At 32.5% G+C, this 11,548-nt stretch overlaps 3 protein-coding genes across 3 annotated transcripts; all 3 read right to left on the bottom strand.

Moving 5' to 3' along the window:
- Nucleotides 1-4,093: 4,093 nt before the first annotated feature.
- Nucleotides 4,094-4,657, bottom strand: LOC139870815 (F-box protein At2g35280-like). Its single transcript, XM_071858585.1, has one exon. The coding sequence runs from the start codon at nt 4,655-4,657 to the stop codon at nt 4,094-4,096; it is 564 nt and encodes a 187-aa protein (XP_071714686.1).
- Nucleotides 4,658-5,247: 590 nt separating this feature from the next.
- Nucleotides 5,248-7,744, bottom strand: LOC139870814 (uncharacterized). The gene is made up of 7 exons (XM_071858584.1): nt 7,174-7,744; nt 7,009-7,059; nt 6,546-6,879; nt 6,125-6,430; nt 5,919-6,018; nt 5,754-5,831; nt 5,248-5,652 (listed from the first exon to the last, which is right to left on the bottom strand). Exons 1-7 carry the CDS (start codon nt 7,742-7,744, stop codon nt 5,248-5,250), a joined length of 1,845 nt encoding a protein of 614 aa, XP_071714685.1.
- On the bottom strand, nt 7,741-10,981 carry LOC139870813 (uncharacterized). The gene is made up of 4 exons (XM_071858583.1): nt 10,948-10,981; nt 10,811-10,862; nt 8,649-8,755; nt 7,741-8,552 (listed from the first exon to the last, which is right to left on the bottom strand). Exons 1-4 carry the CDS (start codon nt 10,979-10,981, stop codon nt 7,741-7,743), a joined length of 1,005 nt encoding a protein of 334 aa, XP_071714684.1.
- Between the last annotated feature and the right edge of the window lie 567 nt (nt 10,982-11,548).

Here is an 11,548-nt window from a genome sequence, read left to right as displayed (position 1 = left end):
CTGCGGACAATATTCTTTATCATCCTCTAATATTAGAAATTCTAATATCATCATATCTTTCATTATAAATATCCTCCATATTTCTGAAGATATTTTCTTAATTTTTCTTATTTGAAATCATTTACCTCTTCGCGCTATCTGTATTACATCATAAAAGAAACTATTTTAGTTTCTAAATTCAGAAACATTCAAGTTTAAAATAGGAATATTTTGAAGTAGTGTTGGGAACTGAAGCATGAATTAGTATAATATAATGACACTTGATCAATGTGATTATATTACAGTAAGTCATGCTGAGTTTCTAAATGGAATGTGATGATTCACAGATCATAACATCATCATGTGCCATGTTATACGACTCTTGTATTCTATTTAACCTCTAAAATATCAAGAAAATATTTCTTGATGATTCGGCCGTTTCCAAGGTATTCTAGTAATTTGACAAGTCAAGATCGTGCCATCACAATTTCCTTCCTAGAACATTAACAATGTTCATTCCTAAATTTATATCTGTGAATTATGGACCATTACAAGCGGTGCTTAATCGCAAGAAGATGAAACAAAAGGACAAAACTCTGAAATAGAAATTGGGGTATAAATTGGAGCAAATAAAAGAGAGCATTAACTGTGAATGATAATGATTATAGAAGACAGAATCAGAGAGTTTGAAATATAAGGTAACATATAAAGCCCAACGACAAAACAGAAATTATAAACCATATATATCGATGCATATAGCAATATAAAGACACGGGAGAACTAGAAACACTATAAACCCAAGAGTATAGTAGAAGTTAATAGATTCTTCCTGCGGTAGATGAAAAAGAAGAATGACCGATATGAAAGTTAGAAGTATATCGAGAATCAGAACTGGATGGAGCATATTGATGAATACTTTAAAATATGAGTTGAGGGGGAAAGAATAGAAGGTGATGAAACATGACTAGGAACTTAGAAATCAACAGATTTAACTCACACAATGGCAAAATAAGTGAATCAAACCCTCTAGTGAATAGGTTAAGTTTTTTTTTTTTGATTAATTTAGTCAAACCACAACTAAATCAAGTTTGATTAGATCAACACCTAGAGCTATTATTCACCACCTGGGTGATTTGGACTGAGAGAGAATCGGAGGAGCTCACTAGATCTGAGTGTGTGTAACAAATGAGAGGCTTAACCTAAAATGAAGAACATAAGACTTTATATACCCCTGCTGTTGACTCACCCATACGATTCATTCATCACACGTACGAGTTGGCTTCATCAGCCATATGGGTGATCACTCACTCGTGTCTTCTCATTTAGGTTATAATTGTGACTTAGCTCAGCATCAACCATGCATATGAGCCTGTCAGCCGTACTAGTGAGGCTTCACTCGTACGTCTGACTAAGTCTAACATAGTCAAACATTTAAATCTCGTTCCTGCAGTTCCTGTAACCACATACAAACACGGATAGGATAAAAACGATCAATCATTGTGGCCTGTAAATTGTTGTACCTGCAATGGATGTGGGTAGATGTCTAGGGACTTGCATAAAATGAATCAATAGAAGGTGTGAGTTGTAAGGAAACGAAGGAGGTGAATTTATAAGAAAATCTCTGACAGAACAATTAAAATGGACGATCGCATTTAAAGCAGATCCTAATTCCCTTGATTACCGTAGAGTCAAATCTTATTAAGAAGATTTTCTTCAAATCCTTTGAAATCTGGGAATCAATCATATCTACGTCAAATGATAAGATGAATCTACACTTACTCATTTCACTCTTCTATGTTAGCTTCATTCGTACTCTTCATATATTTATCCAAATTATTCGCTGATGATAAAACTCTAATTTTCAGCCCGTATGCATAATGAAAACATACTTATTATCATTCACGACCTTTCCACTCAAATTTCGGGACAAAATTTCTTTAACGGGTAGGTACTGTGACAACCCGGAAATTTCCAACCAAATTTAAACTTTAATCTTTATATGTTTTCCGACACGATAAGCAATATTTGTTAAGTTAAATTTCAAGAATTTTAAACTATGTTCATACATTCATTCAACCTCGACCAAGTTCCAACGATTCACGAACCATTAAACAAATATGATTATATATGTATATGTGTATATATATTATAACTTGAAATGTAAACAAAATATTAGATTAAATACTTTATATGATTATATCTGTTTCAAAATGTTTATCAATGGAATTAGAAGATAAGATCAAATGATTGAATTATCAGATATATTGAATTATGATTACAAGTCTCTGTTGAAAGGCCCACGTTGATTTGAGAAATCTTTCCATTTTAACAATATTCGGAAAATGGTAAAGTGATATATAAATAAGAACAAATTGTCAATCATTGAGAACTAGACAAAGGATTGTGGAAGATTGAATCTCATAAAGACTCGATTGATCTATTTAGTTTCAAACGTACAAAAATGTTTTCAGTTTAAAAAGAACTTTATTATTAAAACGTATATAACTTTTATAAATATCTAGAACCACTTTTGACAACTCATTACTTAACTAGTATGATAAAGATAACGATATTTATTTTTTATTTTATTAAATATATATAACGATTTAAATTAATATTATATATATTTATACGCTTATTATACGTACATAGTTTTATACTTTTACTATACTTAAACTTTACCGTTACTTTATTTTTACTTTACTTTAACTTTAATAATTCACTTTAATAATTCATACTTTAATAATTCACTTTAATAATTCATACTTTAATAATTCACTTTAATAATTCATACTTTAATAATTCACTTTAATAATTCAAAAATCTATTATAAATATAATTCAATAGGTTTCATTATTTCTTAGAAACTTGAAAATATTTTTCTCTAAACTCTCTCAATCGATTTACATATATATATATATTTACTCCGTATTATTTCAAGATATTATTAGTATACATAAAATATTACGACGGAGTGCTGTCCGAGTGGTTTCGAAATTGTTTTTCGAGTAGGATAGGATTAAGGAAATTATGGGTTATAGCTATGGAGGTGATTGAGTATGGTTCATGGGTATGCTCGTGAGGTCAATATAGTGTTTATCATTTCCGTTGCGTCTACGTACCTTTCCTACAATATTGAATCTCAATATTGATACGTTCGTGAATCCGAGGCCAACCTTGCACTTGTTTAATGACGTTATATGTATTTTTACTACGAAATACAGTATGGTGAGTTTCATTTGCCTTTTTACCCTTTATATTTTTGGGACTGAGAATACATGCGCTTTTATAAATGTTTGACGAAATAGACAAAAGTAATTGAAACTACATTCTATGGTTGAATTATCGAAATCGAATATGCCCCTTTTTATTAAAGTCTGGTAACCTAAGAATTAGGGAACAGACACCGTAATTGACGTGAATCCTAAAAATAGATCTATTGGGCCTAACAAACCCCATCCAAAGTACTGGATGATTTAGTACTTCGAAATTTATATCATGTCTGAAAGAGTATCCCGGAATGATAGGGGATATTCTTATATGTATCTAGTTAATGGTGGTTACCAGGTGTTCACCATATGAATGATTATTTTTGTCTCTATGCATGGGATGTATATTTATGAGAACTGGAAATGAAATTCTTGTGGTCTATTAAAATGATGGAAATAAATGATTATGATAAACTAATGAACTCACCAACCATTTGGTTGACACTTTAAAGCATGTTTATTCTCAGGTGTTAAAGAAATCTTCCGCTGTGCATTTGCGCATTTTAAAGATATTACTTGGAGTCTTTCATACGATATTTCGAAGAACGTTGCATTCGAGTCATTGAGTTCATCAAAGATTATTATTAAATCAATTTATAGTTGGATAGTGGATATTATGAAATGGTATGCATGCCTGTCAATTTCCGATGTAAAGAAAGTTTGTCTTTTAAAAACGAATGCAATGTTTGTAAAATGTATCATATAGAGGTCAAATAACTCGCAATGTAATCAACTATTGTGAATCGTTTATAAAGTTTATGAACGGGTCCATTCAGTACGGTCCATTCAATTTCCCACTCAAACTTTGGAGAATAACCATTGTGGCCGTTGATAAGGCCAAGTCATCAAAAGGATGGCAGTTCAGTCTCCACATCAATGCATCGAACACCTTTTGTTCTGGTTGCAACCAACAAATCCGGAACTGACCATGGTGGGAATGTTTGATTAAGAATTTGTAATCCGATGATCTTTTCCTCTATTTGGTGAGAGGCAAACATAACCAAACCATAAACATAACATGTCTCTTTAAGTTGCATGTTCGAAGATTTTTCTCCAAAATGAAGCCCTATATTTATGTATTTACCATTAAAATAACCCCTAAAACCATAGCGAAAAATCGCATTAGGGTTTCCTAAAATATAACAACGAAGAAAAATACGAACCAACTTAGGGTTATCCCAAGGTGAGATAAGCCACCTATCAAAGGAAATTCTTTTATAAACCGAAGGATCCTCCGAATGCTTCTTAAAGGCTTTGCAAACCAACTTGCATAAAAATAACCTGTCCAATGAATTCTGACCAACTCTAGATAAGATTTCCACAAGCGTATCTTGTGGAAGATCTAGAATGTTCGGTTGAAGAACGTTAACATCGATTTTTTGTTTTTTTGCGATATGCATAACATCCATCTATGTTTTTTTTTTTTTTTTGAAAAGTACTAAAAAAGATGAAAAATTTTCTAGATTTGTGTTTAAAAATGGTGTATCTGTACACACGAGAAGCTAAGTACTTGTTAGAGCCTGAAGTACCTTACTGTTACCAATAAGGTGGGACCTACAAGGCCATCATAGCATATACTCCATTAATTACCTACATAATAGGGATGCATGTACCAATAAAGTAAGTTACAAGCAAAACATTTCCTTTTTTTACTAAGGTATTTTTTTTATCTATTGGATATAGAAATTACAACACAAATAAATTAAGTACAAGTTACTAGTACAACACTTACCATATATGCTATCTATTTGAAATTTGAGATTATATTATATGTATCATAAGAAATATAAAATCCGTCATCATCTTTAAAAACTATAGTTTTGAAATATTATTTGATAAATACAAAAGAACTAAATGACACGCACTCTTTTGCAAAATATCCTTAATATTTCATCAGGAAGCATCATGATCATCAATTTGATTTTTATCTGTAGTAGCAACTAAAGTATCATCGTCAACAATATCCCTATTCAAATCGTCTCTAACCATATCAATAGTCTCATTTTCTACAAGTTGAGGACCCCGGTGTGTCACTCTGCAAATGCGTTTTTACATCATCGGTACAAATTTGTTCATCCATGTCAAAATAATCTCTAGGTGTTGTCTTGATCACAACTTTCCAATCTTTACGAGCAGGATCTGTAACATAGAATACTTGTTGTGCTTGCGAAGCTAGGATATAAGGCTCTTTAGTTTGCTTCAGACCTCGAAAATTGAGTGTCGTAAATCCATTCTCATCAACTTTTATCTTAGAACCACTTGATATCCAATCACAATGGAACAAAGCTACTTTCTTTTCATCACCATACTGCAACTCGATTATATCATTTAAAATATCGTAGTAAGTTACATCTCCGACAACAGGATCGTTATATCTAGCACTCAAGAAACTACTTGTTAGAGCCTGAAGTATAACTCCACTATTTTGTGTCGTCCTATTCTTCTCTACATCTTTAATGTGAAATTGGAAACCATTTATGAGATATCCTTATATTTATTTACAACCTCATTTGGACCAATTGGCAATGTCTTTATATCACTTGTGATTCTGTTATCCCCACAACTAGCCATGTCCTCATCAACCTGATTTGAGGCAATTTGTCTATAAAAAGTTTCGCTCAGTTATATCATCACTACATTATCGTAATAAAACTAGCAAAAATAACATACGTAATCAGACATCCACTCCTTAAACTCCTGACTATGTAAACGTTGAATGTCACGCTTACATTTATTCTGATTTTGATGACTAAGAATATTCATATGCTCTCTGAAATCAAAGTAACAAAAAGAGAATAATGTACATTGTCGTCAAATTACACAATGCTATATAAAAAAAATCTCATAACATAGTAAATTTAAATAACGTAACTTACGTTCGTAAGAAATCTATTTCACTATAATTGAACAACATATGTGAGTGTGCAATAGCTAAAGTGTCATAGCCGAGTTTTACTACGTTTGTTGCACCAATTAGTCGACCAGCCATACAAAATATTGGTAATACATTCTCATCACCACCATCATCATGATTTCGGCTAGACTTATTATGTATGGTCTCGACATCACTGTCTAAATACATAGAACAAAATGACAAACACTCTTCCGCTAAATATCCTTCTACAATTGAACCCTCGGGTTTACTCTTGTTTCGCACATAAGATTTTAATGTACCTAAATACCTGAGTGGTCAAAAAATGTTTATATCAGATTCAAAAAAAGTTGTATTCAGACGAGTATAATTTACTACAGAATAAATGGTCACCTCTCGATTGGATACATTCAACGGTAATGAACAGGCCCCCTAATCTGGCCTCTGAAGCTAGATGAACCGATAGATGAATCATGACATCAAAAAATGATGGTGGAAAAATCCTTTCTAAATCACAAAGTATTTTTCCAATATCGTTTTCCATCTTAAATAAATCAGTAGGTTTAAGAAATTTTGAGCATAATTGTCTGTAGTACTGACACAAATTCATGATAACAGAATGCATATGCTTAGGTAAAACATTTCTTATGGCCACGAGAAGCAACTGCTGCATCAAAATATGATTATCGTGACTTTTTAGGCCTGTAATTTTTGGAGGTTTTCCCTGAATGCACCTAGAAATATTAGCTGCATAACCATCTGGCACTTTCACACTTTTAATCACATCTCAAAATGTTTATTTCTCTTTTTTATCCATTAAGAAACATGCAGGAGGCAAATACACTTTTCCATTTGATAAAGGTTATGGATGAATTTCATGTCTAATACCCATTTCTTCCAAATCACGACGTCCTTTTAAATGTTCCTTGGTCTTTCCATCTATATTCATTAACGTTCCAATGAGACTGTCACATACATTCTTTTCAGTATGCTACGTCTATATTATGACGTATTAAGTTATTTTTCCAGTATGGTAACTCAAAAAAAAAATACTTCTCTTCTTCCAGTTATATGGTAAGGATGAGTTATCCTTCACAAGTTTTCCAAATTTTATTTCAAAACCTTTCAGCTCCGCAAGCACTTGTTCCCCTATTAAGCAACACGGTCGCCCTACATGTTCTTCCGTGCCATCAAAAGAATCTTTATCTATACGGTAAGCATCCAACAATTCCAACCATGGACGATGTGCCATGAAGATATCTTTGTGGGAGTTTGATAACCGTATTGACCTGGTTTCCTTATGGCATGAAGGACAAGCTAATTTACCTTTAGTGCTCCAACCCAATAAATCCGCATATGCAAGAAAGTCACTTACTATCCATATCAAACCAACACGCCGTGTGAAGTTACTCTTATTTGATGCGTCATAAGTATTAACTCTAGTATCCCATAACTCTTTCAACTCATCAACTAGAGGTTGCATATAGACGTCAATATTATTACCTGGAGTAGATGGACCGGGTATAAGTAAAGTTAGGAATAAAAAAGGTTTTTTCATGCACAACCATGGAGGCAGATTATATGGCATCAAAACAACAGGCCATGTACTATGTGAAACACTCATGTTTCCAAAAGGTTTAACCCATCACTGGCCAAAACAAGCCTTACATTACGAGGTTCTTTAGCAAATTCACTATTCTGATAATCGAATGTTTTCCAGGCTGGTGAATCTGCGGGATGTCTTAATATACCATCTTTCGTACGACTCTCTTCATGCCATCTCATAAACTCGGTCATTTTAGGCGACATAAATAATCTTTGCAAGTGTGGTATGAGTGGAAAATAACGCAACACTTTTGCTCCAACCTTCTTACCTTCATAATCACCATCATTATCAGCTTGTGTGGTTGACTCACCGTCAGAATCATTATTAATTTGTTTATATCTTGAGGTGTGACATACGTCACACTTAATTTTGTCCTTGTTTTCTTTCCAGTACAACATACAATCATTTGGACAAGCATAAATTTTCTCATAACCAAGACCCAAATCTCTTATTACCTTCCTTAATTCATACAATGAATTCAGTATGGAAGCATGAGGGAAGGCTTCCCTAATTGTGTCAAGAATCATGTTGAATCCTTTATCATTATATTTTTCAACACACTTTGAATGGAAGAGTCTAACAATGAACGAAAGAACAGAGAACTTACAGCCGGGATATAATTCTTTCTTTGCATCTTCCAATACTTTATAAAACTTTTCAAAATTTAAGTTTGGTACAGTTTGATTTTTAGTTTGTCCGATATCATCATCTTCATAATCATCTTCACAAATATGGAAGACGGATTGGGCTAATCCTTGCATATCATCTTCAGCTTCCCACATTAATGTATCATCTGGTTCGAAAAACACAGTTGGAATTTTATAACCTTCAAAAAAGCCATCACATAGCAAATGTGTTTTAGCCTAGACCCGATCAACCCGTTTGTGATTACCACAATGTATGCACGGATAATATATATGACCATCTTTTCCCTTTTTAGAGAAAATACATTCTATAAATTTGTCAAGTCCTTTTTCATATGCAGGGGAAGATCTACATAAGGACATCCAAGTCGAGTCCATCATAGACCTGTATTCTACAAACACATTTAATTAGACATAAATTAACGTTGTTCAAAATCAAAGATTGTAAGAATTAAAGGGTATTGACAAAACGTATGAAACAAAATAAATTAACCTGGTTTAAAATCAAAGATTCATAATTAAGGGGTATGGACAAAGCATATGAAACAAGCTAACCCAATTTTTTGATTATTGCAACATATATCTTCAATTTCGTATTAACTGATTAATAATCGATGATTGCAATTAACTTATATCTGCAAACACATCTTCAATAACTGATGATGACTGCAATTAGATACGTACGATGTTATTATAATAATAATGAAATATGATGATTTTGATACATATCTAATAAGATCTAATACGAGTATAAGTTTAAGATAAGAATTCAAATAGGGTTAAGTGTTTATGATTTAATGTTTACGGTCTAGGGTTTATCATTTAGGGTTTAACGTTTAAGGTTTAGGGTTCAGGGTTAAGTGTTTATGATTTAATGTTTATGGTTAAGGGTGTAGGGTTTAGTGTTTATGGTATTGGATTTAGTGTTTAGGGTATAGAATTTAGTGTTTAGGGTTTATTGTTTAGGGTTTATGGTCAAGTGTTTAGGGTTTAGGGTTTAGGGTTTACCGTTTAGGGTTTAGGGTTCAGGGTTAAGTGTTTATGATTTAATGTTTATGGTTAAGGGTGTAGGGTTTAGGGTTTAGGGTTCAGGGTTAAGTGTTTATGATTTAATGTTTATGGTTAAGGGTGTAGGGTTTAGGGTATAGGGTTAAGTGTTCATGATTTAATGTGTATGGTTAAGGGTGTAGGGTTTAGGGCTTAGGGTATAGGGTTTAGTGTTTAGGGTATAGCGTTTAGTGTTTAAGGTTTAGGGTTTAGGGTTTATCATTTAGGGTTTAGTGTTTAGGATTAAGTGTTTATGATTTAATGTATAGGGTTTAGGGTTTAGTGTTAAGTGTTTATGATTTAATGTTTAGGGTTTAGGGTTTATGGTTTAGGGTTAAGTGTTTATGATTTAATGTTTAGGGTTTAGGGTTTATCGTTTAGGGTTTAAGGTTTAGGGTTTGGGGTTCAGGTTTAAGTGTTTATGATTTAATGTTTATAGGTTAAGGGTGTAGGGTGTAGGGTTTAGGGTATAGTGTTTAGGGTATAGGGTTTAATGTTTAGGGTTTAGGGTTTAGTATTAAGTGTTTATGATTTAATTTTTAGTGTTTATCGTTTAGGGTTTAAAGTTTAGGGTTAAGGGTCAAGTATTTAGAGTTTAGGGTTTACCGTTTAGGGTTTGGGGTTCAGGGTTAAGTGTTTATGATTTAATGTTTATGGTTAATGGTATAGGGTTTAGGGTATAGGGTTTAGTGTTTAGGGTTTAGTGTTTAGGGTTTAGGGTTTATCGTTTAGGGTTTAGGTTTTAAGATTAAGTGTTTATGATTTAATGTTTAGGCTAGGGTTTAGGTTTTAGTATTAAGTGTTTATGATTTAATGTTTAGGGTTTAGGGTTTATGGTTTAGGGTTAAGTGTTTATGATTTAATGTTTAGGGTTTATGGTTTATCATTTAGGGTTTAAGGTTTAGGGTTTAAGGTTTAGGGTTTAGGGTTTACCGTTTAGGGTTTAGGGTTCAGGGTTAAGTGTTTATGATTTAATGTTTATGGTTAAGGGTGTAGGGTTTATGGTATATGGTTTAGTGTTTAGGGTATAGGGTTTAGTGTTTAGGGTTAGGGTTTATCGTTTAGGGTTTAGGGTTTAGTATTAAGTGTTTATGATTTAATTTTTAGGGTTTATCGTTTAGGGTTTAGGGTTTATCGTTTAGGGTTTAGGGTCAAGTGTTTAGGGTTTAGGTTTTAGTCTTTAGCGGTTAGGGTTTAATGCACACGTTAAATAGATTAACACATATGATAAACGATGTTAAATTACGATCAATTATAATATATTTTTTTTAAAATACATTTTTTGACTAATTAAATTAATTTCGTGTACATTTTTTCTATAAAGTTTATAAATTAATTACCAGTAATAGCTAGATAGAGAAGTTATCCTCAATTAATTTTCACCAAAATTTACCCTCTCAAAAGATACCGCCAAATATCACGGATTTCAGACCCAAATGTTGAACCTGATCCAGATCCAATTTTTTTCATTAAAAAATTAGGGTAAATTCAAATACCACCTCCCAAATTTTGAGTAAATTTAAATATCACCTCCAAAATTTGGGAGGTGATCTTTCCACACCATTTGATCTATCCACTCTATAATAATACAAACTTCCTATTTTACCCTTAAACTACTATGAAGTAAATATACTATCTACCAGGGTAAAAAAGGTAATTTAGATTGTTTTGGTGTGGATGGATCAAAACTAGTGTGTGCGCCAAATCAAATTGGGGTTAGTTAAAAGGTTACTGAACAACTCACGTATCTCTTTTTTCACCAAATCAAAGAACTCGGCTGGTATATCTTTTTTCACAAGAACACATGTATCTCTCTTTTTCACAAAAATGAATTATTCGTATTTGATTTTCTTGTATGTTATTAATGATTGTGTAATTTTAATTGTTCCTAACTACTCCGTATATAAAATTGTTTATAACTCTGTTGCGTTAATTGATATAATTACTCATTATTGTACTTTACATTCTTGTAGATTATGGCAATTGAAGGAATCAAAAAGACTTCCCTTAGATCCTCTCAACAGGTTGTGGCTACCGCTACGAGTCAAACAACCAACAATAAAAAGTAATAACAAACGACAGTTCGTTGCACCCAATACCATGAGAAAATGAGTTAGTGTTAATTCTCATG

Source organism: Rutidosis leptorrhynchoides, chromosome 10 (assembly GCF_046630445.1).
Source record: "Rutidosis leptorrhynchoides isolate AG116_Rl617_1_P2 chromosome 10, CSIRO_AGI_Rlap_v1, whole genome shotgun sequence".
Taxonomy (NCBI): domain Eukaryota; kingdom Viridiplantae; phylum Streptophyta; class Magnoliopsida; order Asterales; family Asteraceae; genus Rutidosis; species Rutidosis leptorrhynchoides.
Note: the sequence above shows the minus strand (reverse complement) of the source record. Positions and strands in the feature narration are given on the sequence as shown.